Here is a 27604-nt window from a genome sequence, read left to right as displayed (position 1 = left end):
CAGCTACAAAACCCTCTGAGTGGCAGGTTTCAGAGTGATAGCCGCGTTAGTCTGTATCAGCAAAAACAACGAGGAGTCCTTGTGGCACCTTGGAGACTAACAAATTCATTTGGGCATAAGCTTTCGTGAACTGGAACCCATGTTGCCCTAGGAGAAGCAAGCCAGCCACTTGCTCAGTGAAGAGAAAAACATTGCGCACCAGAATGTTGTTACTCCTACTTACCTAACGTTTTTGTTCTCTCTTATTGAGAAGGTAGCACAGTGTTGTTCACTGAATTCAACTGGCACAGGCTTAGGAATTTTATGTTTTAATGTCGTATATGTGTGACTTTTTGTCTTTTAAACAGGATGCTTCTGTTTACATAGTGAAGCAAGATGTTTTGAACTATGAAGTTATGTCAGTGGTTTTTGAGCAGTTATTAAATGTCAGCATGTCCACTGTAAATCTTGTCTACTATGGTTTGCAATTTACCTATCAAAATCCCATTCTGGGTCTAAAAATGCATCCCAGTTTTTCAACAGTGTCTTCTAAAGATCATAGAAATGTAGGTCTGGAAGGAACCTTAAGAAGTCATCAAGTTCAGCCTCCTGCTCTGACATAGGACCGGATAAACCTAGACCATCCCTTACCAGTGTCTGTCCAACCATTTTTTAAAAACCTCCAGTGTTGGGTACTTCACAACCTCCCTTGGAAGCCTATACCAGATCTTAACTACTCTTATAGTTAGAAAGATTTTCCTAATATCCTTTGATGCAGGTTGAGCCCCTTACTTTCCTGATATTGTCCTTCCCCACTAAGTACAGGGCCTATGCTTTCTTTTGACACATTGATCAATACAAAAAGTGTATATATGCAAAAAAACTGGGTTTTAAGTTTTTGTTTCCTCCTTTTTGCTGTCTCTGGAAGGAACATTCCTCAACCCAGTAGAAGGCTAGCGTAAATGCTATGAGGCAGAGAGTTCCAAATGATCTACCTTGAAGGGATGTGTGGGGGTGGGCAAAGGTCACTGGATCTACTTTGTAAGAATCTGCTGTTAGGGAACCTACATGTAGGAGCACAAAAGGACTCAACGCTGCATCTCTATATCCTGCACTCAGGTGGGGCATTGATTCAGTCTCATTCAACCCGCACTGAGTTCCTGCCTCCAAAATCTGTTTTTTCTGACTTGGTGCTTGGAGGAGTAAGCTGCATCTCTATAGAAGCAATGGAGAGTATATTGATTAGAAAGGTTCTACAACACATCACCAAATCTCCTTGGGTTCAGTGAGGGTTGTTCATTGCCCTCCTGGAAAATTCTTCACCACCTCATCTGCTAAATTCTTGAAACACTCCAACGCATAAATAGATTTAAGTTCTATTAGGGCAAATATCCATTTTTACAAAATATTTATGTATTAACATGATTACGGTTTTTCAGTTGGTGTTTTAAATTAGTATTTGTGTTAAAATATGTATTTACAAATACAGTAGTTGGTAATGTTAAAAAATATATAGAATAAAATGCTTCACTCCAATATAGAGAACAAGTGCAAGTTCAACTGCACCACTCCAAACTAACCATTGGCTTGTGTATTGGGGGTAGGTGGTGATGCCAGCACTGGAAGTGGCATTCAGTCACCATGAAATAGTTGTCCCCTAAGGGAAGCTACAGAGTTTGGGTCCAATAGCCCAAAAGTAATGTTTTCAGCACAATTACAAACCTTGAGTCATCCTTAACACTCTTGTTGTCACCTTTCCTTTTCTTATTAGTATGAGTTAAGGACATATAATTAATGATTTTTACCTTAAAACGTCTTAGCTTTTGGCTAGTTCTGTCACAAATTTAATGTTTAAATATACAATTATTTTGTATATCATATGTAATTCAGCTTCACAAGATTCTCAAAAATATATTTATATTTGCAGAAACATGTTCCAATAGCCCTTTGCAAAAGAATGTGACATTTTAGCAGCTTAAATTTAGATTTTTCATGAATTTTATTCATCTTATTTAAAATTTATAATACAGCAGTATTCAGAGGTCCCCCTCGGGACTGAAGACCCATTGTATGGAGTGCTATATAAATACACATGAAGACATAATCCCTTTCCTGAAGAATTTATTAGCTATGACTTGTTGCAATTTTATCTTTGTTACAGATCTCCAGTTACAAATGACCCTTGTAGAATACACTGCTGGTTGGGTTTCCAAATCCCTTCTTTGGGAACATTTAAACAATTGAGTTCTATCTCTAAACTGTCAATAGGTGGCAGTGTTTAAAAAAGCATTAGTGTTACCTTTAGTTGGGGCATGAGATTGCTAAACTGGTAACTGTTAAAGGTTAGTATTGCTACTATGTTATGAAGCCAAGATGTTCCAGAGGTTTGGGCTATAAAAAGAATTGGCCGCATATTTCAGTGTGCAAGATCAGTTGTTCATGTAAACATTTGTAAAATGTACCAGCTGCTTCATGTCTGTCATTTGGATTGCCTACCTGTCACAACTTTTGACCCTTCATTATACCAAAGGAGCAGCTGTTTCTGCCATGATATTTCTAATGATAATCAAGACCACTATAAAATCAAAAAGACTTCTGATGTGATGTGGAATCAAATAGAAGCTTCCCTAAAACTGAAGGAATACATCCAAGTAATGAAATAGAAGAACTTTTATAGATTGTCTATTGTATCCTTCCCAGTTCAAAATGGTGCCTTTTTAGGGGACATATGAAAATCTGTAGGATGTTTGATTAACTACTATAATAAATGCAATCTTTTCAGCATGCCAACTGTGCACATTCACATGAATGTTAAAACCCTCTCTTCTGCTACAGAGTGGACTTTGGGGTGAGCCTGAAAAACTTGATAGTGCAAGAGGATGTTAGGAGGCCAGAAGGTACTAGAGAGGATATATTTGTAAAACAGAATTCTTGGCTTCTAGGAATCATCTTAATAATTAAAACCAAATGTATGGTAAAACTTGTTTCTTGCACTTGTCATAGTTATATTTCGGTGCAATCTTAGATACATTTCACTGCCCATAAGGAAGGGAAATTGTTCTCTGACTGTTTACAGATAGAACTGCGAAGAGAGATAACAATGAATTATGTTCTATTAAAAGTTGAATTAAAGTATATAACTGTTGTCTATCAAGGTAATTTTAGCTACATTCAATTATATAATGCTGCATTGTCAGGTTAAAAATAGTACTTTTTAAAAGACTTATCTTTTAAATATTTTATAGATGCAGAATGAAATTAGTGAAAGAATAAGTTAACTCAGAATTGGGTCCAAGAACCCTCTCAAACTAGATCAAGTTCAAAATCTTGGGCTGGATCTTATGTAGGCCTGTCTTTCCCACTTTCTCTTTTTGCTGATGCTTGCTTTGCTATTTCACTCAGTTTGGACAATGAAAATAAATTAGGTCATGAGAACCAAAAATTGAAACTTTTACAATGCTGCAATATTTGTGTTGCCAAGACTGCATCAGAATCCTTAAAACCAAACAAAGAAAAACAGCTTTTTTTATTAAAATGTGAGTTTTTAAAAATGTTTGAGATGATCTTTCTATTGGTTTGTTTTAAAAAGTTTTTCTAAAATGTACGTTCGGGGATAGAACTACCTGACATTGTTCCGAGACTTCTTCAGCTTTGACTTACATAAAAATATAAATCACAGAAGTTGCATGATCCATAATAAAGAGGATACATAAGAAACCCATTTTCTCCTCTGCAGATTTGAATATATCTATTATTAAACAAGTGACAATCCATCAAAATATCAATAAGCCATTTTGGGGAAAAATTAAGGAAACTTGGACATTAATATTCAGTAAATATTTACGTAGATCATTGACAAATTCTGTATGTGAAATATTGAATCACAGTACTTCTGTTGCAGGGGTCTCAGTGCATTTACAGGGATGAGTAAGTAGTAGTATCCCCATTTACAGAAGAGAAAACCCAGGCATTGAGAGGCTAAATAGATTGCCCAAGGTCATGCAGAAAATCCACCACAGCCAGAGTAGATCCCAGCTCTTGTGAATCAGGTCCCTATTCAGGAAGGTACTTAAGCATGTGAATAATCCTACTGAAACAAATGAGATTACTCACATGCTTGAAGTTATTCCCATGCTTAAGTATCTTCCTTGCGCAGAGCTGTCTGCTCTTCCATGCTGCCTTAAAATGGTAATGTACTATAAATGTGCTTATGGTAATAAAATATTTCTTCAGTCATATTGGATTTATTTTTATTCTATAAAATATAATACCTAGGACTTAACATAGTGTTAGTAAAATGATCTTCTTTAATGTTTATTGGGTTTTAATGATCGAAACCATTTATAAGTAGTGAGATTTTGATTCCATTCTGTACAAAATCAAGTAGTTAGGTTATCTAAATGCCTGCTGGAAATGGTGCAAGAGAATTCTGCATGAAAACAAATGGCACTGCTGACACATCACTTCTTTGCTTAACCTGTCAACAGTTTCATAAAGCAGAGGGAGTAGACTTCAGCACTCCTAAAAATGGTGCTGGAAACTAGTATTGGAAGAATTAACCATTTGATTAATGGACATTTTGTAACAATTCATGCCACAGTGTTAACGTCAGATTCTTTTGAATGCTTCTGTTTGCTTAGCAGAGTAAACTTGAGAGTTTAGCTGTTCAGTATTTGTGCCTGAGTAGATTTCTCTTCACACTTCCATAGTGTATCCACTTCTTTTCCCAAGCTATCCCAAAGTCATCTCCATGCTTTATTCTGCCATTAAAATAATAATCTTGTGTTGACATGAATGTTGTTATATAGAAATGGATGACAGAAATCTAGTATTAGGATTTCACTGCAAAATCACCTACAGTAGGGAAGAAAAGACAGGCTTAGTAAGAGGAAAATGTTTAAAAATTATGTAACAATCACAGAAAATTTTTTTAGTACACTCGCTAAAAGTATACTAAAAACTGTGTTATACTGTGAACTTGAAAGTATATATGTAATTGGAGATATACCTGTCTCCTAGAACCGGAAGGGACCTAAGGTCATTGAGTTTAGCCCCCTGCCTTCACTAATAGGACCAAGTACTGATTTTTGCCTCAGATCCCTAAGTGGCCCCCACAAGGATTAAACTCTCAACCCTGGGTTTAGCAGGCCAATACTCAAACCACTGAGCTATTCTCCCCCGCATGGGGGATGAAGGCGGCAAGAAGAACAGAAGAAAACGGTACAATAGAATAATAACAGTGTTGTATGCATTATTGCAAATTACAGTTCTAAATAAAGTTTTTGTAATTTAGAAGAAATTAATGTTTACCTTTTCAGATTCTGTTAAGCTTTTAGAGAGATGCATTTGAAAATTTGCATTCAAAACAACACTGTGGTATATAAAGCAATTACATAGCAACAATCACCTTAGCATCTAAGCACTGACATTAATAATGACATGCAGCTTAGAGTGCAGTCTCCATATACACATTATCTTCAAATTATTATTTGGTTTTTTTCTTGTAGTATCCACTGTGTGTCAGGTGCTTTCCAAAAAAAAAAAAAAGAAAAGAAAAAGTCCCTGCCGAAAAGAGAAAATATTTCTTTTTAAAAAAGATAAAATTTGAAAGGGAAAGGGAAACAACAAACTAGTGAGGTAGCCATATGGTAACTGGCCACTTCTTGTTAACATGCAGTTTTAATAACCCAATTTTTTTAGTGTTTAATAGGTCATCCTTGAATTACAATGGCATGGTGAAAGGGTCATTGTGGTAGAGGGAGGTGTTCAGTAGCAACAAAGAAGGCATAGAGATGTTTGTTGGAGTGGACAGATGATCTGTTAAAATAACAGGAGTACTAGTGGCGCCTTAGAGACTAACAAATTTATTTGAGCATAAGCTTTTGTGCCCCCCCCCGCACCTCCATTCTGAGCCCCCCCGCAGTGGCTCTGCCCTGAGACGTCCTCCCCGCCCCCCGCACCAGCTCACCGCTGCCTCTTGTTGTCAAGAGGTGTTGTCAGATGTTACTGTGTTGGTGCTGCTGCTCTCTCCTTGTTGGTATCACTCGGCTGCGTCGTCTGCTCGCCCGTGTTTGGTCTAGCCTCTGCAGATAGCTGAGCAGCAGACCTGATGAGAACGCCCCAATAACCCAGAGTCAGTAGGTACAAAGTCACGTCTGGCCGGTTTATTGCCATTGGACACAATTGCAGTTCCCCGCTAGTTACTTAGTTCTACCGGGCATACTACGAGAAAGTGTCCCTGGTCAATGGACTCGGCTCAGTCAGTGGCGGGACTTTCCACTGCCCCTTAGGCCGGACAAAGACATCGCCCCAGGGATGCATTCTTATACACAGGTACAAACAAGTTACACATCACTCCTGACGTATTGAGGTACAATCCCTCTACGTAGTAAGGTGCCGCCTCTCACCTTGTACATGTTGGTTTGAACAAAACAACTCTATCCATCATATTACCCTTTTGTCCCTGTCATTGGGATGGGTCCATCTGTTCCTTGTTATCTGCGTGGAATGTACAAGTATGTGAATGTTCTGATCTCTAGTGTTCAGTACCTTTTAGGTATGTATCTTCTCGCAGCATCAGCCCTTTCCTTGCCAGCTTCTATGAGCAGGGCCTGCCTCTGGCTCACAGCTTAACTTTGCTTTACATTAGCAAAGTCTTGACCATTACTTCAGTTCAGGCCTTAGGCCTCATACCAGGCCTCTGATACCAAGGTTTATATCTTAGGGCCTCCTCTTACTACACCTTGCACACAAGCACCCCGAGCACGCCATCACTGCTTCACTTCTCCCGCCTCCCAGGCTTGCAGCACCAATCAACTTAGGCGCCGCAAGCCTGGGAGGCAGGAGAAGTGAAGCAGCCACAGCGTGCTCGGGGAGGAGGCAGGACAGCGGTGAGCTGGGGTGGGGAGTTCCCCTGCGTGCCACCCCCCCTTACTTGCTGCAGGCGTCCCTCCCTGCGCTCCCCCTGCCTAAATGCCGGCAGCGACCAGGGTGGCCGAAGATCTGGCCGCTGCGGTTGTTGCCACAGAAAATGGCGCTCCCCAAATCCCAGTGTCCTAGGCGACCGCCTTGGTCGCCTAAATGGTTGCACCAGCCCTGTTCAGCGGGAATAAACCGAACAGGGCAATTATCAAGTGATCCATTCTCTGTCATCCACTCCAGCTTCTGGCAGTTGCAGGTTTAGGATATCCAGAGCATGGACCCACATCCCTGATCATCTTGGCTAATACCCTTTGATAGAGCTATCCTCCATGAACTTATCTAATTCTTTTTGAACCCACTTATACTTTTGGCTTTCACAGCATCCTTGAGTTCCACAGGTTGACTGTGTATTGTGTGAAGTACTTCCCTTTGTTTGTTTTAAACCTGTTGCCTATTAATTTCATTGGGTGACCCGGGTTCTTATGTGAAGGGATAAATAACACTTTTTCCACACTATTCATGATATATTGTAGACCTCTATCATATTCCCCCCCTTAGTAGTTTATTTTCCAAGCTGAACAGTCCCAGTTTATATACCTCTAATCATGTTTGTTGCCCTTCTCTGTACAGTACCTTTTCCAATTCTGTATTTTTTTTAGATGGATTCCCAAGAACTGCACACAATACTCAAGGTGTGGGTGCATCACCGATTTATATAATGGCATTAGGATTAGGGCTGTTGATTAATTGCAGTTAACTCATGCGATTAACTCAAAAGAATTAATTGCGATTAATCGCAGTTTTAATTTCATTGTTAAACAGTAGAATACCAATTGAAATGTATTAAATATTTTGGATATTTTTCTACATTTTCAAATATATTGATTTCAGTTACAACACACTACAAAATGTACAGTACTCACTTTATATTATTTTTATTACAAATATTTGCAGGAGTTTGCATGGCACTGTTGTAGTCGGCATCAGAAGATATTTACATGTCAAATGTGCTAAAGAGTCATATGTCTCTTCATGCTACGACCACCATTCCAGAGGACATGCGTTCCTGCTGATTACAGGTTTTGCTCGATAAGGATCCAAAGCAGAGCAGACTGATGTGTGGTCAATTTCATCATCTGAGTCAGATGCCACCAGCAGGTTGATTTTTCTTATTTTTCAGTGTTCAGGTTCTGTAGTTTCTGCATTGGAGTGTTAATCTTTTAAGACTTCTGAAAGTATGCTCCCCATCCCGTCCCGATCAGATTTTAGAAGGCACTTCAGATTCTTAAACCTTGGGTTGAGTTCTGTAGCTATTTTTAGAAATCTCACATTGGTATCCTCTTTGCGTTTTGTCAAATCTGTTATGAAAGTGTTCTTAAAATGAACAACATGTACTGGGTCATCATCTGAGACTGCTTAACATGAAATATATGGCAGAATGTGGGTAAAAAAAGAACAGGAGACATACAGTTCTTCCCCAAGGAATTTTATCACAAATTTAATTAATGCACAATTTTTTTAACGAGCACCATCAGCGTGGAAGCATGTCCTCTGGAACAGTGGCCGAAGCATGAAGGGGCATACCAATGTTTAGCATATCTGACACATAAATACCTTGCAACGCCAGCTACAAAAGTGCCATGTGAACACCTATTCTCACTTTCAGGTGACATTATAAATAAGAAGCAGGCAACAGTATCTCCCATTAATGTAAACAAACTTGTTTGTCTTAGAGAGTGGCTGAACAAGAAGTAGGACTGAGTGGACTTGTAGGCGCTGAAGTTTTACATTGTTTTGTTTTTGAGTGCAGTTATATAACACAAACTATATTTGTAAGTGACTTTTTCACTATCAAGAGATTGCACCACACTACTTGTATGAGATTAATTTAAAAATACTGTTTCTTGTATCATTTTTACAGTGCAAATATTTGTAGTAAAAAATAATATAAAGCAAGCACTGTACACTTTGTATTCTGCGTTGTAGTAGAAATCAACATGTTTGAAAATGTAGAAGAACATCCAGAAATATTTAATACATTTCAATTGGTATTCTATTAACTGTGCGATTAATCACAATCAATTTTTTGTGTTAATAATCAAAATAGATAATATTTTCAAATCAGAAAGTTATGGTCATCTACAGAACCTTAGCAATGTGCTAGAAAAACCAAGAAAACATTGTTTCATGAAATATGTCTTGGATTTTTGCTTTCACAGAAGACTATTTTTGTTTTTCTACCTTAGTCTTCCTGTTAAGAACCCATTCAACAAGAGTTGTCGCCATTGGTATAAGCTTTCATACACACTGCAATTTTATTCTTTGTCACATGAAAGGATGACCACAACTTCCATAATGGTCTGGGCATATGTAGTCTACTGTGCATGGTCACCTCCCCTCTTTTAATTTGAAATGTTCAAATATCATTTATGGCTGGCTTGCTGAGCATATTGTACAAGTCAGCATGTTAGCTGTTTTTCAAATCAGGGGGAGTTGTGTTGCTAAATCCCCATGTGCTGCTCTGAAAATGTGGCCTAGCAATAGCTGCGCCTGCAATGGATTGTTGCTGTTGCTGAGGTGTAAAGTGACAGGCACTGGATCCACCACAGAGTGTTTCCCTCAAAAGACTAAGGATTTTACACCCTCAATTAAAGGGGCAGATATCCTCATCATATCCACTAAAGTCAGTTCAGTGTCATCTGACTTGAACCACAACTAGCTAGTCTTTGTCTGTGCCCCAGTTTCAGCTAGACACTGAGTAAGTCATTCAGTCTAGCCTCTAAAGTAAATTTACTTAAGTTACTATTCTTGTTTTCAGAGTAGGTTGTCCTGCCAGTTATAATGAAGACAGATGATTTGATTGTTCTTTATTGTAAAGTAACAATGGTTCAAATACTTAACACAAAAATATAGTTCTCCAGGTCCAATTTTTATTAATTCTCTCATTACTTGAAAAAAAGCAGCAAAGAATCCTGTGGCACCTTATAGACCTTTGGAGCATGAGCTTTTGTGGGTGAATATCCACTTCGTCAGATGCATCTGACAAAATGGGTATTCACCCACGAAAGCTCATGCTCCAAAACATCTGTTAGTCTGTAAGGTGCCACAGGATTCTTTGCTGCTTTTACAGATCCAGACCAACACAGCTACCCCTCTGTGGGAGGGGTAAACTGTCATACAGAGTCTGGTCTGTTTTAAAATGGAGTCTCAAAGGCGAAGAAAATTATTCCATCAGCTCAGTTAGTCTAAGTGGAAAAGAACTATAGGAGATGGATCAAATATGCAGCACTATATTAAGCTTTTCTGTTAAGTCCCAGTCATTAGTTTGCCTCTGTTTACCTTTATAAAACCAGATTTTGGTATACATTTTCTGCAAAATATTCATGGAATTATGTTGGTCTGTATTGACTGTGTATTGGCTAAACCAGATTATATACTTTTGAACAAATGATAACCTCCCTCTAATATTTCATAGATCTTTCCAATTCCACAAATGATTTGGGTAAAGAGATGATGCTTGGCCATGTAATTTATTCATCTTGTTGATGTACAAGAGATTTGGTGGTGGCAGAACAGACCTGTTGTAACATGAGAGAAATCACATCACCTGATTGTTGGAGAGAGATTTAGTTCTCAGTTAATTTTTTTCCCCTTGGTCAGGAAATCAAAGACTTACTGAATTCTGTACCTTTGCTTAATTAGATTTTGTTATGCTCTGGAACAAAGCTAATTATAAGGCATAAATCACCATTATGGTTGATAATCAGTCAGATTAGATGTTAATCTCAAAGCAGTTTCAAAAGAAATCCGAAAGTTTCAGTAATAGCAGTGGTTAATTTGGGGTCCTGATAAATTTCAGAGAGGGATTTGTGTTGCATCGAGGAAGTGAAGGTGCCTAACGGTAATGAACAGTTTGATTCAGAAACTTGTTCTACTAGTGTCCTAAAAGGAAAACAGGCTTCAGAGTGGTAACCGTGTTAGTCTGTATCAGCAAATACGTTGAGGAGTCCTTGTGGCACCTTGGAGACTAACAGATTAATTTGGGCATAAGCTTTTGTGGGCTAAAAGTCACTTCATCAGATGCAAGGAGTGGAAAATAAAGTAGGTAGATATATCTCTGAAAGAGAGAAAGAATATGAATATGAATGTGTGTGTATATACATTACCTTCTAGGCTATGCTGAGGGATAGCTCAGTGGTTTGTGCATTGGCCTGCTAAACCCAGAGTTGTTAGTTCAGTACTTGAGGGAGCCACTTAGGGATCTGGGGCAAAAATCAATATTTGGTCCTGCTAGTGAAGGCAGGGGGCTGGACTCAATGACCTTTCAGGGTCCCTTCCAGTTCTATGAGATAGGTATCTCTCTCCATATATCATGAAAAGATGGGGGTTGCATTACCTATTCTAGCAAGACTATTGAATTAAAGTGGGCTATTGGTAGATGTGCAGGTGAGCAAGCCCCTGATGGCGTGGCTGATGTGATTAGGTCCTTTGATGGTGTCCCTTGAATAGATATATGGACAGAGTTGGCAACGGGCTTTGTTGCAAGGATAGGTTCCTGGGTTTGTGTTTTTGTTGTATGGTGTGTAGTTACTGATGAGTACTGGCTTCAGGTTGTGGGACTGTCTGTAAGCGAGGACTGGCCTGTCTCCCAAAGTCTGAGAGTGAGGGATCATCACTTCATCCTTGTAGATCTTTGATGAATCTGTAGTCAAAAGAAAAAATACAAGGGAGCATATCCTCAGCTGAGTGTGTGTATAGAGAGTCTGGTGTAAATCTGTTGTAGTTAACTTTGTGTTGTGGAAGGGATTAAGCTCATATTTTGTTTTTAATCCTCTATTTATCTAAGACAAATATAATACTTAAGGATTTTTAGAAATATTAGTTTCTTCTCCTGAATGAGAGGACACGGAAGCTGAAATGCGATGAATACTTAGCTCATTGTGAGCCAGTTTGTGCCCTTGCACTTGTCACAAGTCCAACATCCCTCTATTTCAGTAATCTCAGACATGAAATCTGGAGTTATTTCTTCAGAACTAACACAAAACTGAAAAAACATCACTGAGTCCTCTCCAGCTTGAAGAATAAGATTCCTGAATTTGTGTATGAATCTGGATCTCCATGAGTGGTGATTCAGATTTCTACTTAAAACCAGTTCTATAACATTTTCACAGATACTCTTATGAGGCTTTTAAAATCATATTTTAAAATCAAGCTTACATGAGGTTTTCTCCCAATACAATTTATCAAATTTCAGCTTGGGGAACAAAGTATCGTATAAAAACACACAAGTGGAAGAAAATTAGCACTGTGTATTTATTTTTAGTGAATATTAAAGCTGCAGTCCTGGGGAATTGATCACATGATCTCTTCCCTCCCTCTCCCCCAAGTTTCTTCAGTTTTTGATTATAGTCTTCTCAGGGTTGAGGCACCATCTGGAAGGCTGTAGAGATCTGCTGGGAATCTTTAATGTAACCAGAGCTTAATCTTCACTCTGAAGTTACAGGACGGCTTGGAAATGCTGTAATTGAGAAATGCCCTTACTTCCATAGTTGAAGTTAAGCAGTGAGCTATGAGCGTGTAGTTATGTTGTATAGAAAAGGTCCAGTATTGTAATAAGATTTAGCAGAAGTTCATTTTGTCAGAAAGCGGAATTACACAGGATAGTGGGCTGGAGGCCAGAGAGTGAATGAATTTTTATAAAATGTTGAGGGGGAGATCTGTCCAAGTGCATTATGCACTTTTCCAACATTAACACTTGTTTTGTTGAAATGACTGGTGCTTTTTAAAAATTTGAATGAGAATAATTGAGGATTATAAAATCATAACTAACTGCTTTAAAGTACCTTTAAATAAATAAATGGTTGTGTTATGTAACTTCTGTTTTGTATGTTAAATTTTTTTGGTACACAGCTCCTCCCACCCCTGACCTCCCAGTTGCTGATTGTGAAGTTGCTGCATTTTAAGCAGTTATCATTTGTCTTCCTACTGGGGAGGAGAGAGGATTGTATTTGTCCAGTTTTGTAAGAGCTATTTGATATCTTGTTTTTAAATAGCTTTAATTCTCTCCTGCCCTCTTATTGTTCCAGGTGACGGGCATAATCTGCAGCATTGAAGTATGAGTGCTGATGCCAGTCAGGGGGTGATCACCACCCCTCCTCCTCCCAGCATGCCTCACAAAGAGAGGTATTTTGACCGCATCAATGAAAATGACCCAGAGTACATCCGTGAGAGAAACATGTCTCCTGATCTGAGACAAGACTTCAACATGATGGAGCAAAGGAAGAGGGTCACTCAGATACTGCAGAGTCCTGTGAGTAGGATTAAGGAAACAAGATTTTTTTCCCGCTTTCCAGAGATTAACTCAAAAACAAAACAAAACTTCTAGCTGTGATGCAGTCTGAGAAAATATCTCAGGCCATGAAATTTTTCATAAGAACAACCAAACACTTTTTGTTTGCATATTTTGTGTATGAACAAACTGCCCATTATTGGTTTTCAAATGATGTTTTCATGGTGTAATGCTTCATTAAAGAAGTACAAAAGTAGCTAGCTGGTGACAAGACACTTGATTAAAACTTAGAAGCAGGGAAGAGAGTGACAGTCACTAGCCAAATGTGAACAAACTAAGATGTTTACACACACATCTGCATTACAATTTTATTTTGAATATTTGACTTACCAGTTGCCTCAGCAACACTTTTACCTTAAATAAATAAATAAATATTTTTTTAAAAAATTGTGCTTTTGAGGTATGTTTAAAAGCTAAATTGTTCTTTGGGTACTTGGAAGGAGTAATGTGCATACTTTACAACACTTGCATTCATGTGCACCTCATGTAAATTCAGCACTTGTACAACTGGGCATATAGGTCTGTTAATTCCATCAGAAGTCCTGGTGAAAACAAATGACTCCATAGACTTGGAGTTAGTCTTAATTTATGTACTATTTGGCATTAACCTGGTGAGTACTCTTGAAAATCCATGACATGTCTGAAAATAGCAGTGGGGCCAAACATATTCTGAAGCAATTTTTATCTTTTGAATCTGTTTTGTTTTCAAATTTTCTTTTCTCATCTGTTTTTCTATAATTAGGGGGAGGGATTTAATTTCTTGACCTTTTTCCATGCATAATAAGATTGCAAACACCTGTTAGTAATCTCCATGTTATAGACACTCATGAATAATAGGATTGTTCACTAAAATGTTACCTTGGAGTGCCTTTCAGATTCTGCATTAGAGTGACCAGATGTCCCGATGCCCCTATATCAAGTGGGACAGTCCAGATATTTGGAGCTTTTTTCTTATATAGATGCCTATTACCCCTGCTCACTCTCTGTCCCGATTTTTCACATTTGCTATCTGGTCACCCTATTGTGCATATAGAGTTGAATCTATGTATGCAAACCCCATGACTCAGGAATTTATTATGTTCAAGTAACTTTGTGCAACTTTAGTTTGGCAACCAAACTATTCAGTGGTCAGGAAATACCCTAAGGGAGTAATGCATAATCATACTAAGTTGTTAGAAAAATAATTCAATTCTCGAAGATAATGATTGGACTCTGACCTATACTACTAAACTATTCACAAACAAGGGGAAATGGATATCTCAAATTCTTAAACAATCAGAACAAACTCACCAAATTTTCAGCTGGTTGAGAGGGATAAAATGAGATGCAATAAATTACACTGGGCCAATATGGTTTCTTACACAGTGTTCTTGTATTAATTTAAATGCAAAAAAAGTGCTGAATCTCATAGGCACTAACTTTAGTCTTAATGGATGAAAGATTGTTTGCCCAATTTGCCAAATGTAATCATCTCCTGTTTGTTGTGATCACGCTACTTTAGATATGCAAGGTCAGGCTGAGGATTTAGGGAGGGTTTGGGAGATAGTACTCCCAAGTTTAGCTGACTTGTTTAATAGAAAATTGGAAGACACAAAAACCTAGAGGTTACTATCTGCCTGCTGCTGTGGGAGAAGCTGAGCCCACAGCTGGAGCCAGGAACCATTTATAGATGCCAGTATTTTAAAGTTGGCCAAATAAGCTGCGGGCTGCTAGGCCTTGAGATGCTGAAGAAGAAAACTATAGCTGTGTGTGATCAGTGTCTGACAATCTAGTCAAAAATGAGAAGCTATGCTTGACCTATAAACATCTGTCAGACCTGAATCTCCTTTCGCTGCTTCCCTGTTTGATTGTTGAAATGGGGAATACTTAGATATCTCTGCTACAATTCCTTCTCTGATGGAATAAACAATTTTTAATATAGTTTCCAGAGAAGAGAATGTCCTTAAAGCAAACCTCTTCACAGATTTAGGGACAGTGACAGAATTAAGATTCTCCATGGCTATATCAAGTGGATTACTTGAGATTTAGCTTCAGTTTCTTTTGGGTCAGAAATGAAAATGACTTGGTCCCTTCTGAATGTGTTGTCACAAAAATACCAGAAAGCTTCTGTCCTATTGCCAGTCTGATCAGTATAAGTCCAAGGTTGGAATGACCTGGGTATTGCAGATGATGTTTTTGAGATACACTGGAAGTTACCTTATGCAAGAAGCTTGCAAGAGCATGCCTATATTTTGTCTGTCTGGTGTCTCTGGGTTATTCCTTTTTGTGGGTACTAAATTCTTTTTAGGAATTTAGAAAAATGAGAAAAATATATATAATATATATTTTTAAAAAGGCTTCTTTGCTGGTAACGTTTTAAGCCAATTCTAGCATGTCAAGCAATTAAAATATATTCAGGTTAGAGAAATATAGTCTTTAACTATGAAGTGAAATATAGTATTTAAAATATAAAGCTTACGTGCGCAGGATTGGGTTGTCCAGACATCCCTGCCCTTTCTGAGGGAGGAATTTTGGATTGAAACACTAAAGCTGAAAGGATGATGATCTAGGTCGCGCTGGTAGAATCTCCTATGCAAAACACTACAAAGTATTGGGGAGCTCAGTTATTCAGATTTTATCTTCAGAACCAAGAAATCTCTTACTGCTTCTAATTAGAGAATCCAATTAATTTAGTAAGAAAACAAATTAGAAAATGTTTCAGAATCGGCTAAGGATGTAAGTTTTTGGGAATGATGCAGTCACCACCACAATGTTTTGTCCAACACCTGGTATATAGGGACTCAAATTTTAATAGGAGTCTTTGGATGCCATTGAAGTGGAAATATTAATAAAAGGGGCCTACCCAGTTATCTTCTCAGAGGCTCTTTTCTTGGCATACCATTAATTCTCAGACAAAGATAATCATTTTATACTGCAGGTTTATGCCAATGTTTGACAGAGGCTAGAAACCTGTAGAAAAGAGTGACTCATGACATTCATTGGCGTAGGTGCAATGTGCCCAGCCATTAATGGCATCATCAGCCAGGTGGAGAACTGGTAGCCCACTGTTGAAAATAAGTCAGTGGGCACTCGACAGTGATATGCAATGTAGTCTGCAGTTGACCACAGGTATATCATGGGTCATTAGAAAAACCCCATTTAAAGAGACTGGCCACACAGTTGCCCTGTCCTGTTCAAAACTAGTTCAGAGATGACTACAGGTGCCTTGGCTGATCAAAACCTGCTGGACAGGTGGTTGGGCCAGTGATGAGAGAGTGATTAATGACTGTCGTTGACCATTCATTGCACCAGGCAGGTTCCAGCGTCATGTCCTGTGGTGGCATAAATGACCATAAAGGAGTTCTAGTAGTCAGGTGAGCTGATGGGTAGTCAAAGAGGTCTGATATGACATTTCTTGACATGTTAACCTATGCCATTCCTGCCTGGTGAAAAACACACCAGATATTCAGCATTTCCTTTGAAGAGCTCTGTATGCGTTCTTGATGGATTATTGCCTGAGTGGTATTAACAACACTAACATTGGATGCAGCCAGCCTCACTAGCTGCAATCGGTATTCAATTTCCAGTTCCTAAGTAAAACAACTGAGAAGCTACTGAAAAGCCATCTTTATTACACCTGCCTTTTCTCAATGTCCTGCACCCATCCTGATCCAGTTTTAGATCAGGAGATAGCACAGAAACAGATTGATTATGCTTCTGAATGATCTCTACTTGGCCATGGACAATGAAGAAACACCCTTTCTTATTCTGCAGGATCTTCACAGCAGGTCATGCTGTTTTATTTCTGGACTGCAGGAATGAACAGCAGTTTTCTGAGATGGAAGCTGAGGTGTAGAAAAACTATAGCTCTCCTCCATTCTCTTCCCCCATTCTAGTCAATAGATATGTCAAACCTCTAACAGAGACCGTGGGACACCAATGGCTTAAATATGCAGTTCACACACAGCAAAGTATCAGATGTCAACACTGTTCCCCACGGACTAAAGAAACTAAGTAGTGTAGAACATACTGACTCACAAGGGTGCTGTTAGTATATTGCTCCAACTACTGTGTTGGCTAGCTGTTACGTATTGGATTGGGTGTAAAGTCTTTGGTATTTGATTTTGAGAACGCTCAAATAGACTGGACCCAGAAACCACTTCTCCTTCCATGGTAGCTGAAATCCTGAGAAACAACAGAATTCTCAATGGCCAGGTTGATGCTACTGAGAGCTGAATTCAGAGTCTTTTAACACACAGCTGTGGAACTCCCTGCCACAAGAATTAGAAACGATCAGAAAAGTGGCCACCTTAAGAAAAAAATCCAAAACACAGCTCCTTTCCACTAATAAACAGTTTAAAATTTCCTTCCCATTCTTAAAGTAAGGGAGCTCAGAAAATTGTAGCTTTGTGTAGGTAACCTATTTGGAAATAAACATATACGCAACTATGTAGGAAGGCTAGCATGCTGCAGTTGGCATTCTCAGATCAAAATTATTAATCCATATTTGCTGAAGATTGACCCTTATTGATGCTACAAGGAAAAATGTTTGGAAAGCTGGAAGATTGAAATTAAGCTAGGTGGTCATCTAGAGCTCCCAGAACAATGAAAGCTCTTTAACAAACTTCCACCACTTTACATTGCTTTAAAATGGAGAACATCTGCAAAGTTGTAGACCAGGAAATAGGATCATAGTATCCTTAGGAGACTTTTCAGACTACTTGATAACTATTTAATTATGGTCTACAACTCAGAGGTTTTCGGGAACAAGTGGTGACAGTATAAGCCATCTGCACTCCACAAGAATATTTAAGGCCTTGAATGTTACCCGCTGCTACCTATTTGAAAGTCATAAGAAAGTGCGATCAGCTAGGTCTCAGTCCCCTACTAGCACCTCACTGTACTGCTGACAAACTTTTAATCTAAAACTGTTTGAACGTATTCCAACAGTACCTACAAGTTTACCATTGTAAGGTTCAAATAATCTCCATGTCATTAATTATAAAACTGCCAGGACACTGTGCTTGTTTGAAACTGCATGTTTATACCTAAACAGATTTTGTTGCTTTGTGTGTATGTTCTATATTACATTACAGAAAAAAAAGGTTGGGGGAAAAAAGACTTTTGAAGCTGAAGAGTCAAGTGCTCATAAATTAGGGAAATCCAGACTTAAGGTTGCCTGTAGAAGATTAATTTGATCCCCTTGTGCACATGCATTATAATTACAGGATTGCGCACTATTTTTCCCATAACATACCTGCTTCATTCAATTTTTTTTTCATTCAGTCTGTTGCCTCAAGCCTTATTTAATGCACATCATCCAGCTTCTGCACTGAATACAAAATGTATTCATTTTCTTTTGGGTGTTTCTGTGGCGCGCTCATAATATTTTGAGTGCTTCACAAACAATAATGAATTCATCTTCACAACACACCTGTAAGAATAGGTGGTATTAATGTCTGCATTTTACAATTGAGAAACTGAGGCCCAGAGATTAAGGCTAAAATTTTGGGACCCCAACTTGAAACACCCAGGGTTTTCAGTCTGTATAACATCTTTATTGTATAATGGAGTATACTGTGTATTTTACATCACTGTGTTTGAAGAAAAGCTGAAAATTTGAAGCCAGTACTGTCTATGGGAGCTAAGATGGGTGGAATGTATGTGTTTATGTATTTGGAGAGAGTTGGTCTTGTGTTGAGATGACATGAAGTATTTAAAATACTTAAGGCTTATTATAAAATGTTACCCTGATGATCTAGTTGAGATCATTGCAGAGACCAGAACTAGAGGATATTTTAAAATTAATATTATACAAAGGTTGTGAGGAATAAATGGAATGAGTGGATTTCCAAGTGAGATGATGAGTCTAGTAGTAGTTTTGTATGTAAGCATGACATTGTAGGACTGTATGCAAGTTAATAAATTAAAGGGGTTTTGTGTTTAGGAGTAGCCAAAAGCTGCTATTGTAGTCAGTCAAGATTTTGCTGATCTGTTTGCTTTTCTCTTAGACATGGGGGATTTTTTTGTTGTTGTTGCTGTTTTAAACCAACACAAGACGTTTGTGGGATTTTGCTTTAACTTTATATTGGATACAAAGAGCAGTTATCAAAACATTCCAGATCTGAAGGGCTTGCAGACTGATTCTGGTCCTATGCTACTGTTATATAATTAATCCAATTTTAGACCATCTGTTCTGCAAGGGCCTTTCTTTCTCACATGTGTAAAAGTGAAAAACCTGTTTTTCCTCTGTTGTTGTTGTGCTTGTATCCTCCTCTCCCTGCCAGCATTGTGGCCAAGGAATGGAGGCAGAAATGGCAGTCCCATCCACCAGCCAGTCAGCCCCAAAATGCAGGACAAGCTGTTTTATTTGATAAAGAACAATGTGTAGCTCTTTAAAGTAACTGATCAAGAAAGCCTTGGTAATCCTGTAGCAAGCATTATCCAATCTGCCTTTGGGCCCTGCCGCTGCCTCAGTTTATTTTCTGTCTTGAATCAAACAACCATACCTGGTGTTTTCACAATATTATTCACCTTATGGATTTGGTTTGTTATCATAAAATAGTAATCAAAACCTTCCAGCCTTCTTCCTTGGGCTCAGTTAGACCTCCCAGTTGATAATGGGCTTCAGCATCCAAACAGCCCTACTTCTAAGCTCAAAGGTCTCTCAAGTCCTTTATCAGGGCTTCCCTTTGCTTACAGCCCTGCCACCAGGCTAACAGTCCTTCATAACTCTTTTAGCTGGGGCTTCTCGTCCAGGAGGCTCCTGCATTCTGTAGGTCCCTCAGCTGAAGCTTATCCCTCAACAGGCTCCCATTCTTAGGTCTCTCTCCCAAAGCCTTTACCTGGAGCTCTGAAGAATTGTCTGCTGAAAAGAAGACAGGGCAGATGACCTGGCTTCTAGTCACATGCTCCCATCACATAGCTCTTGGTGTCATTCCTTTCACCTGGGGAGGCAGGCTAAATTTGGCACAGGTAACGTTAAGCTCCAGTCCCCTTGCAAGCGGTGACTTACTATGTGATAGTCCCCTGTTGAGGACTGTAGAGACACTCCTATGGATGCCTCAGAAGCTCAAAATTTAAATCTAAGGAAGTAGTCACCTGGACTGGTGCTGCATGAACCTAAGGGTAGTAATCCACAGATATGTATGTCTTGCAGAAACAAGAACTTCAGGTACCCAACTACCTTTTCTAGAGGCATTTACACCAAGGTGGTATAGCGGGAAATGCTTATATTCCTGTCCTGCCACATGATGCCTCTGCACATGCAACCCAAAATTGCACTGGCCTTTTTTTTGCTGCCATGTCATGTTACAGACGTATCTAATTTGTTGTCCTCCATTAGCTCTTATGCCTCTTTCAATAGTGAATTGTAGTTTCACATTTATTTTTCTCCAGATATACTAGTTTGATGTTTTTTCTGGGCTGAGCCTATCCATATATCCCATCCACATTTCTGACATCTCTACATACTTCTGTATTTCTCTGTCCTCACAGGTGTCTGCAACCTCCTCCTCCAAATGTATAATCTATCAATTTTATTAACAAATTCTCCTCTTATTGTATATTGTCTTTTCCTTGTCCCATGTCTCAATTTTTTAATAATTTTGTAGGCTTGTCTTCAATGCAAAGTAAACTGGAGTTATTACTTGAATGTTGCTCTTAGCTTGAGTCCCAGCCATATACTAAAACTCTTAATTTGAGTGTTGTAGTGCTTTTAATTCAAGTTTTCTGGCCTGTCAGGAGGTATGGGCTAAAGCTCAGGATGGCAAAACTCATCATCTGTTAACATGACCACTGTACAATGTGGATGCAGGTTAGCTGCACTCAGTGCCAGTAGTCCTCCAATTCCTTCCCATAATTCCACTATTGTGCCCTGAAAGTACAGAACAAGTTCTCTCATAATTCACAGGGAAAGAGTTCATAGAGCAGCTGAGCTTCCTGCAGCACAGAGCCATAGGATATGCTCTGGTGAGCATTAATAGAAGTAGAGTTCAGAACTCCTCTTATTACAGGTGGGTATTTTGTAGGTGTTTAAATGAAAGCTGCAGAGTTGGTCTTCGCCTCAGCTGTAATAGGATGGTTTTCAGAGGATTGTTCATCCTGCTTTTGTGCAAGTGTCTTAAGCTTGTTTTACCTCCTCCTCCTCCTCAAGTAGCTGTTATGGGCCACATTTTCAAATCATGGCTCCCATTTTATATGGAAATACTTGCCTGCACATTTTTAACACTGTTCCATGTACAGTGATTAAATCTATCATTTGACTGCAGTGGTGATCACACTTTTTTTTTAAGAGGTATACATACAAATAGATTAGTTAGAAGATCCTCTGAAATGTTAGTCTACTATATCTGTTTCAGCCTGAAGTACTTTTATAAATTTGAAGCCTGTAGGGCAGTGGGGCTCAAATTTTTTTTTTTACTGGCGACCCCTTTCAGATTGCAAGCCTCTGAGTGCGACCCCCCTAATAATTTAAACCCACTGTTTAATATATTTAACATCATTATAAATGCTGGAGGCACGCAGGATTTGGGGTGGAGGTTGACAGCTTGCAACCCCCCATATAATGACCCCGAGGGGTCCCGACCCCCAGTTTGAGAACCCCTGCTGTAGCAAATCCTAATAAAGAATTTTCATGTAGGCTGAAACAACTTTTAAATCCCACACTTAAAACATTTTCTTCATAGGACTTGAATAACATCATTTTTCATTCCTCTGACAATTGCTACTGTTTGTTTTCCTGGTTAAGTGTTCTATTGTCAAGTACTAGATCTCAAATGACTCAGGCCCTTTCCACTTGAAAAATGTCTGCTTTGGGCTGTATGCGGAGTGTTTATATCTCTTTTAAAATGTAAACTTTGAACATAATATTTGAAAATAGATCAGGAATGGTCTATAATGTACTCATGAATTAAAACATTATAATAGGTAACTGAAACAGGCAAAAAAAAAGCCACTTGGGCTCCAGTCCTGCATAGGCAAACATTTGCATCTGCAGGGATTCAATTGCAAGATGTCCCTGTCAATAATATTGGGCTAGGTCTTATGGGAATTTGTTCAATAAAAAGACAAAAATATTATCGGGGTCTCATAAGAGGTATGCACTCAAAGAAAAAAAAAAAGTTACCTACCTTTTGTAACTGTTGTTCTTCGAGATGTGTTGCTCATGTCCATTCCATCTCCTGCCACTCTGTCGGAGTTGTTGGCAAGAAGGAATTTAGAGGGTGTAGGACCGGCAGCACCTGATCTACCATGGCATGAGGGTGCCACAGCCAGCCCTACAGATACTGCTACAGCAAAAGTTTCTGACAGCTGTGCATGTGTGCGCGCACACACCTAGAATGGAATGGACATGAGCAACACATCTCGAACAACAGTTATGAAAGGTAGGTAACCGTTTTTATGTGATAATTTTATGTCTTTCATTTTAGATAAAGAGTCAAGACTGATCAGAAATAGCACAAAAAGTTTTTTGAATTTATGGAATCTTTATCTTAAAATATATGGCACACCACCACCAATTAAAAAAATACTGTGAATTCACAACAGTGGTGGGATCACATGAGAGTCTGAAGGTAATGAAAATATCCATAAATATTTAGGGAAAAACTTAGTTGAATGAATCATTACAAGCTTGAATGTACATGACACACAGCAACTTCTAGTTTACTAAAAAAGACATGCTTTTTGATATTGTGCATTTTGTACTTGACTCTGAAAATCACATGCACATAATCACCTCTTTCATAAGTTGTAATGAAGATGTACTTTCTTCAGCTGCCCACTCTGGCTTTTACCTATTCTGAGATTTCTTGAAATTAACAGTGATTCAGTTTTTTAAGGACACTTTCATTGAATAATAAAACAAATGAATTAAAGGATTATCACAAATCAGTTGCCACAAGGATAAGCAGTAGTAAGTGTGAAATATACTAGCTCTAGCACCAGACAGCAAATTTTAGACAGACAACACCAAAGTGAAAATAACCCCTCTGTACTTCAAAACGGAATGGAAACTATACCAATGAGATATAAAACAGGCTTACGTCAGTATAACTGTGTTTCCCAGGAGCTTGGAAACTCCAGAGCAAAGCAATTATACTGACTGAACTCCTGGTGTAGACATAGCTGCCACCTCTCAGGGAGGTGGCATATCTATGCTGACAGGAGAAGCTCTCCCATCCACTTAGGTAGCATCTTCACTAAGTACTACAGCAGCTCAGCTGCATCACTGCAGCTGTGCCTTTGCAATGCTTTATGTGTAGACAAGCCCTTAATCTGACCATTCTATATCTGAAGCAGTTTAATGAGGAACAAAATGAAGTTACAGTAAATTTAACATGGAAAAGGGGTTGTAACATTGCTGATGGTTTTTAAAATGAGTTTTAACATAAGTGCTATGGGTTTATGAGAATATTACATATTTTGAGATCTACTGAATAGTCCCTATTGTACTGAAATTATTATGATTGCTCTAGTCAAGTTAGTATTGGTAGGTGTTTTCTTCCACTGTTTTTTAAGCTTCTCCAAATAAATCAGTTATATAAAATTGCCTCCTGTCCCTAAAGTGACTATATTTTAGTAGATTGCCATTCTTGAGTTCATGAACTGCTGAATAGGCTCATAGTTCTGAACTTTTAAGCCATCTCTCTGGTGAATAGCATGTTCCTGCCCAGGGATGATCTTGTGGAGAAAGCAAAGAACGGGAAGATCTAGGTTCCTTTTTCAGTTGTGCCACAGACTTCCTCTGTGACGGTTAAAGTTTTTCAAAGTGATGAGCAACTAAAATAGGGTCTTATACTGGAAAGTGTTGGCTAACCTTAATAGGTATTGATACCTATACCCTGCCTATAATAATGATCTCACTACTATCGAGGAAAGTTTATCCGAGTGATTCTCAAATGTTTCTGCAGGCCTTCCGAGAAGACCTGGAATGTCTTATTCAAGAACAGATGAAGAAGGGCCGTAACCCAACTGGACTGCTTGCATTGCAACAGATTGCCGATTACATCATGGCAAGCTCTTTTGCAGGTTTTTCTTCATCTCCGCTGAGTAAGTGAACAACGTATATAATTGCCAATATTTTTCTAAAATTCTGTCTTTGTTTTACCAGGTGCTGGAACCTCATCCTTTCAACAGAATTTTTGCCATGTTTTTTTTAATCTGTAAAGCAATACAGATTATGGTCTTAAATAATTTTACTTTTAAACTTTCTCCCTCTAATATTTGGTATCAGAAAAGTTATAATTTCTAGAAACTGCTAATAGTCAATAAGTTTTGCAACTTATTGCAGCAAAACTAATATCCAATCTCATTATCATTTTACTATGATTCACATAAATAGTAACATGACAACTAACCTGGCAGCAATTTACTTTAGTATACTTGCCTTTAAAATTTGATAGAAAGGAGGAACCTGTTCAAATGCATGATTAGATGTTACTTTCATGCTCCTGGCAGCTGTGTGTTTAGTCTATTGGTGGCTATTAGCCAAGATGATCAGAGATGGAACCCCATGCTCAGATGACCCTAAACACCTGACTTCCAGAGCAGGGAGTAGAAGACTGGTGGATCACTCCAGCTGTCATGCTGTACACTCTCCCTGAAGCTTTGGTACTGGCCACTGTCCAAGACAGGATACTAAACTAGATGGACCGTCAACCTGATCATGTGTGGCTGTTCTTGAGTGTTGTGTTCTTAGGGGCCTGATTTTCAGCTTTGTGAGCACTCGCATCTCCTACTGAAATCCAGTGGGAGCTGATAATACTCAACACTTCTATTGTGTGACTTCGGACAAGTCACTTTAGGTGAGTTTCCAAAGTGAGTGGCGGAAAGGAAAATAGAACCCAAATTTCCTGACTCCCAGTCTTGTGGACTATCCACTAAACTAGATGTTCTCAAACTATTGTCCTTGAACCATTTGTTAGTGGATTCTGGAAAGGTGGCTGGTCATAAGGTACTAACTCTTCTTATTTCTATCTGTTAAATCATATTAAAACATAGTATTTAATGTATTTTAACTTTCCTAATAGTAACTTTCTGTGTATTCAGATGTTGTAGTTGCCATAGACATATTATGTATTTGTGAAGGGGAGAAGGAGTGGTCTTCACAGTCATAAATGAGCTAGGAGGTGCTCCATGATACAATTTCCCTAGTAAAATGTGTTCTGTGCTATTAAACAGTTCTACTGTAAAAGTTCTCGTTCTTATATCCTCCCTCATGACATCCCTAGAACTAACTACAGTGACTCAGAATGAGAAATCTAATCAAATGGCTATTCAAGTCTGCAGAGCCCAGTAGGAGTGTTATCAAACAGCCTGTAAATGTAGCTTAGCTCACCAGTACAGGAGGTCTTAAAACACTGGAATCTGTCCAGAAGCACATTATTTTGACACACAGGATAGTTCAAATCTGAGTGGTGCTTCAACGTAATCCTCTGTCACTAATTCATCCTTCCTTTCTTCTCTCAAAATTTGGAGACTTTCATATTATTTTAGGGTATGGCATCTAGGGCCTTATTTTATAAAAGTTGCTAAGGGAGTCCTAGAAAACATTACACCTCTGCTGCAGGCCTAGTCTAATGCTATTATCTTTTAGCCAAAACTGAGATTCTATACTACAAATTTAAGTGTACTGCTTTTGGAGAATTACAGAGAATTGAATTGTCCTATTTGCCACCTATTTTTTTTTTTCTTTCAGGCCTTGGAATGGTTACACCCATCAATGACCTACCTGGAATAGACACCAGCTCATTTGTTAAGGGAGAAAAACTTACTCGTTGTAAGTTAGCCAGCCTGTACAGGTTGGCTGACTTGTTTGGATGGGCACACTTAGCAAATTCCTACATCACAGTGAGTATTTTTAAGAGTAAAAATGATTATTTGCTTCTGTGTGTTTTCACCTGTATGTTTGAAATTAAACCATAGAAAATTAGAATTAATTTTCCAAATGTTATTCAAGTAAATTCAATAATAAATCAGAAATCATTTTTTCTCCTTTGCAGGTAAGAGTAAGCAAAGAACAGGACCACATTCTAATCATTCCAAGAGGTCTGTCTTTTTCTGAAGCGTCAGCCTCCAATTTGGTATGTGCTTCACTTACACTAATAATAATCATTGAAGCTTAGATTGTTTTCTTGAGTTTTGCAACTAATGAAGTAGGATAGTGGCATCAGGTTTTTGTTTACCCATTCTGAAATTCATATAAAATCATCTAGTGAACAGCAGATTAATTTTTGAGATTACACAATCCTGTGCTCCTGAACACTTCTGTCCAAATTTCCGATCCACTTTCACTGCTTTGGTTCCACTAAAGCTTTAAAGTTGTCCAGCAAGCTTTTTGCATTTTAGCTGGGCTCCCACCGATCCACAAAAGAAAGTCAAATAGAATTTGTCAGCTACTTTATTAGTATAACAGCAACCTCTTATGAGTAATCCATAGTGCTTTGATCTTCAAAGCACTTTGCATGCATCAACCCACTTGACATCCTTGTCAGGAGTGAGGCATGTATTATTATCCTCATTTCACAGTTGGAAAACTGGGAAACAACAAAGTTAATTGGTATAAGGGCTCTTGATTCAGTGTCTAGACTACCAAATTAGGCATCTCATGGTATGAAAGAACTGAAAAGTTTGTTACCCAAATCATCATATCTACTGGTGAGTCTTGCTGACAATTATTGGAAGGGAACAGAAGGTAGGTAGCACAATGTGGTCAACTTCTAAAAGCAGAGCCGAAAATATAACCATAAGAACTGGATCTTGTATGCTGCTTTTCTTGCCTCTGTTACTCTTTTCTCTCCCCTCCTCCCCCCCCCGCCTCCTCCCTAACAGTTTGAGGATTTTTTTTATTTTCATGACTTTCATTTAAAATGCTTTAATGGCAGTTGTTCTGAGATTGAATCTTTGTTTTCACATTAAGTTGAATTAAATTTTCAAGTTCACATATGAGAAAATAGGAAGTGTAATTTATAATATAACACACAGTACATTAATAGTTTGTAAAAATATGTAGTTCATCTGAAACGTTTATCTGAAATGTTCAGTTTTAGCATCTATTGCTCTTAAACATTTTAGTTTGAGAATTTATTTATCGTTATCTGTATGCTAAATATATCTATGCAGGTTGTGCTTTGAACAGAAGCTTGTTATTTAAGGCTCTCACACAGGCTTTCTACTCCAGTTGAGTCTGCTTGGTGTGCTACACTACCATCTCTTCCTTTAGCTAAGGGGCAGCCAGATCAAAGAGGAATTTCTTTCTGTTTATCAGGATCTGGCTATTTCCACCATCTGGCAAGATCTTTAACAGCAGGAGGATTTGTATACTTAGTCCTGGCTTCCCTAATACTTCTAACTGTTGTTTTACTGAATGTGGTA

At 38.5% G+C, this 27604-nt stretch overlaps 1 protein-coding gene across 19 annotated transcripts in view; it reads left to right on the top strand.

The window, feature by feature from the left end:
* ADD3 (adducin 3) overlaps positions 1-27604 on the top strand; it is a 156017-nt gene that overhangs the window by 97284 nt on the left and 31129 nt on the right. For 17 of the 19 annotated variants that reach the window (XM_075061363.1, XM_075061358.1, XM_075061362.1 and 14 more), the window contains 4 exons: positions 12987-13210; positions 24142-24280; positions 25929-26080; positions 26233-26313. In XM_075061363.1, the coding sequence (XP_074917464.1) occupies positions 13016-13210; positions 24142-24280; positions 25929-26080; positions 26233-26313 (567 nt within the window). In that variant the 5' untranslated portion in view covers positions 12987-13015. Of the gene's footprint in view, positions 1-2814; positions 2877-7854; positions 8059-12986; positions 13211-24141; positions 24281-25928; positions 26081-26232; positions 26314-27604 lie in introns of those variants that run through there. The other 2 variants (XM_032793510.2, XM_075061359.1) reach the window with 2 other exon arrangements.

The sequence above is a fragment of the Chelonoidis abingdonii genome, unplaced genomic scaffold (assembly GCF_003597395.2).
Source record: "Chelonoidis abingdonii isolate Lonesome George unplaced genomic scaffold, CheloAbing_2.0 scaffold0027, whole genome shotgun sequence".
In the NCBI taxonomy this organism is placed as follows: domain Eukaryota; kingdom Metazoa; phylum Chordata; order Testudines; family Testudinidae; genus Chelonoidis; species Chelonoidis abingdonii.
Note: the sequence above shows the minus strand (reverse complement) of the source record. Positions and strands in the feature narration are given on the sequence as shown.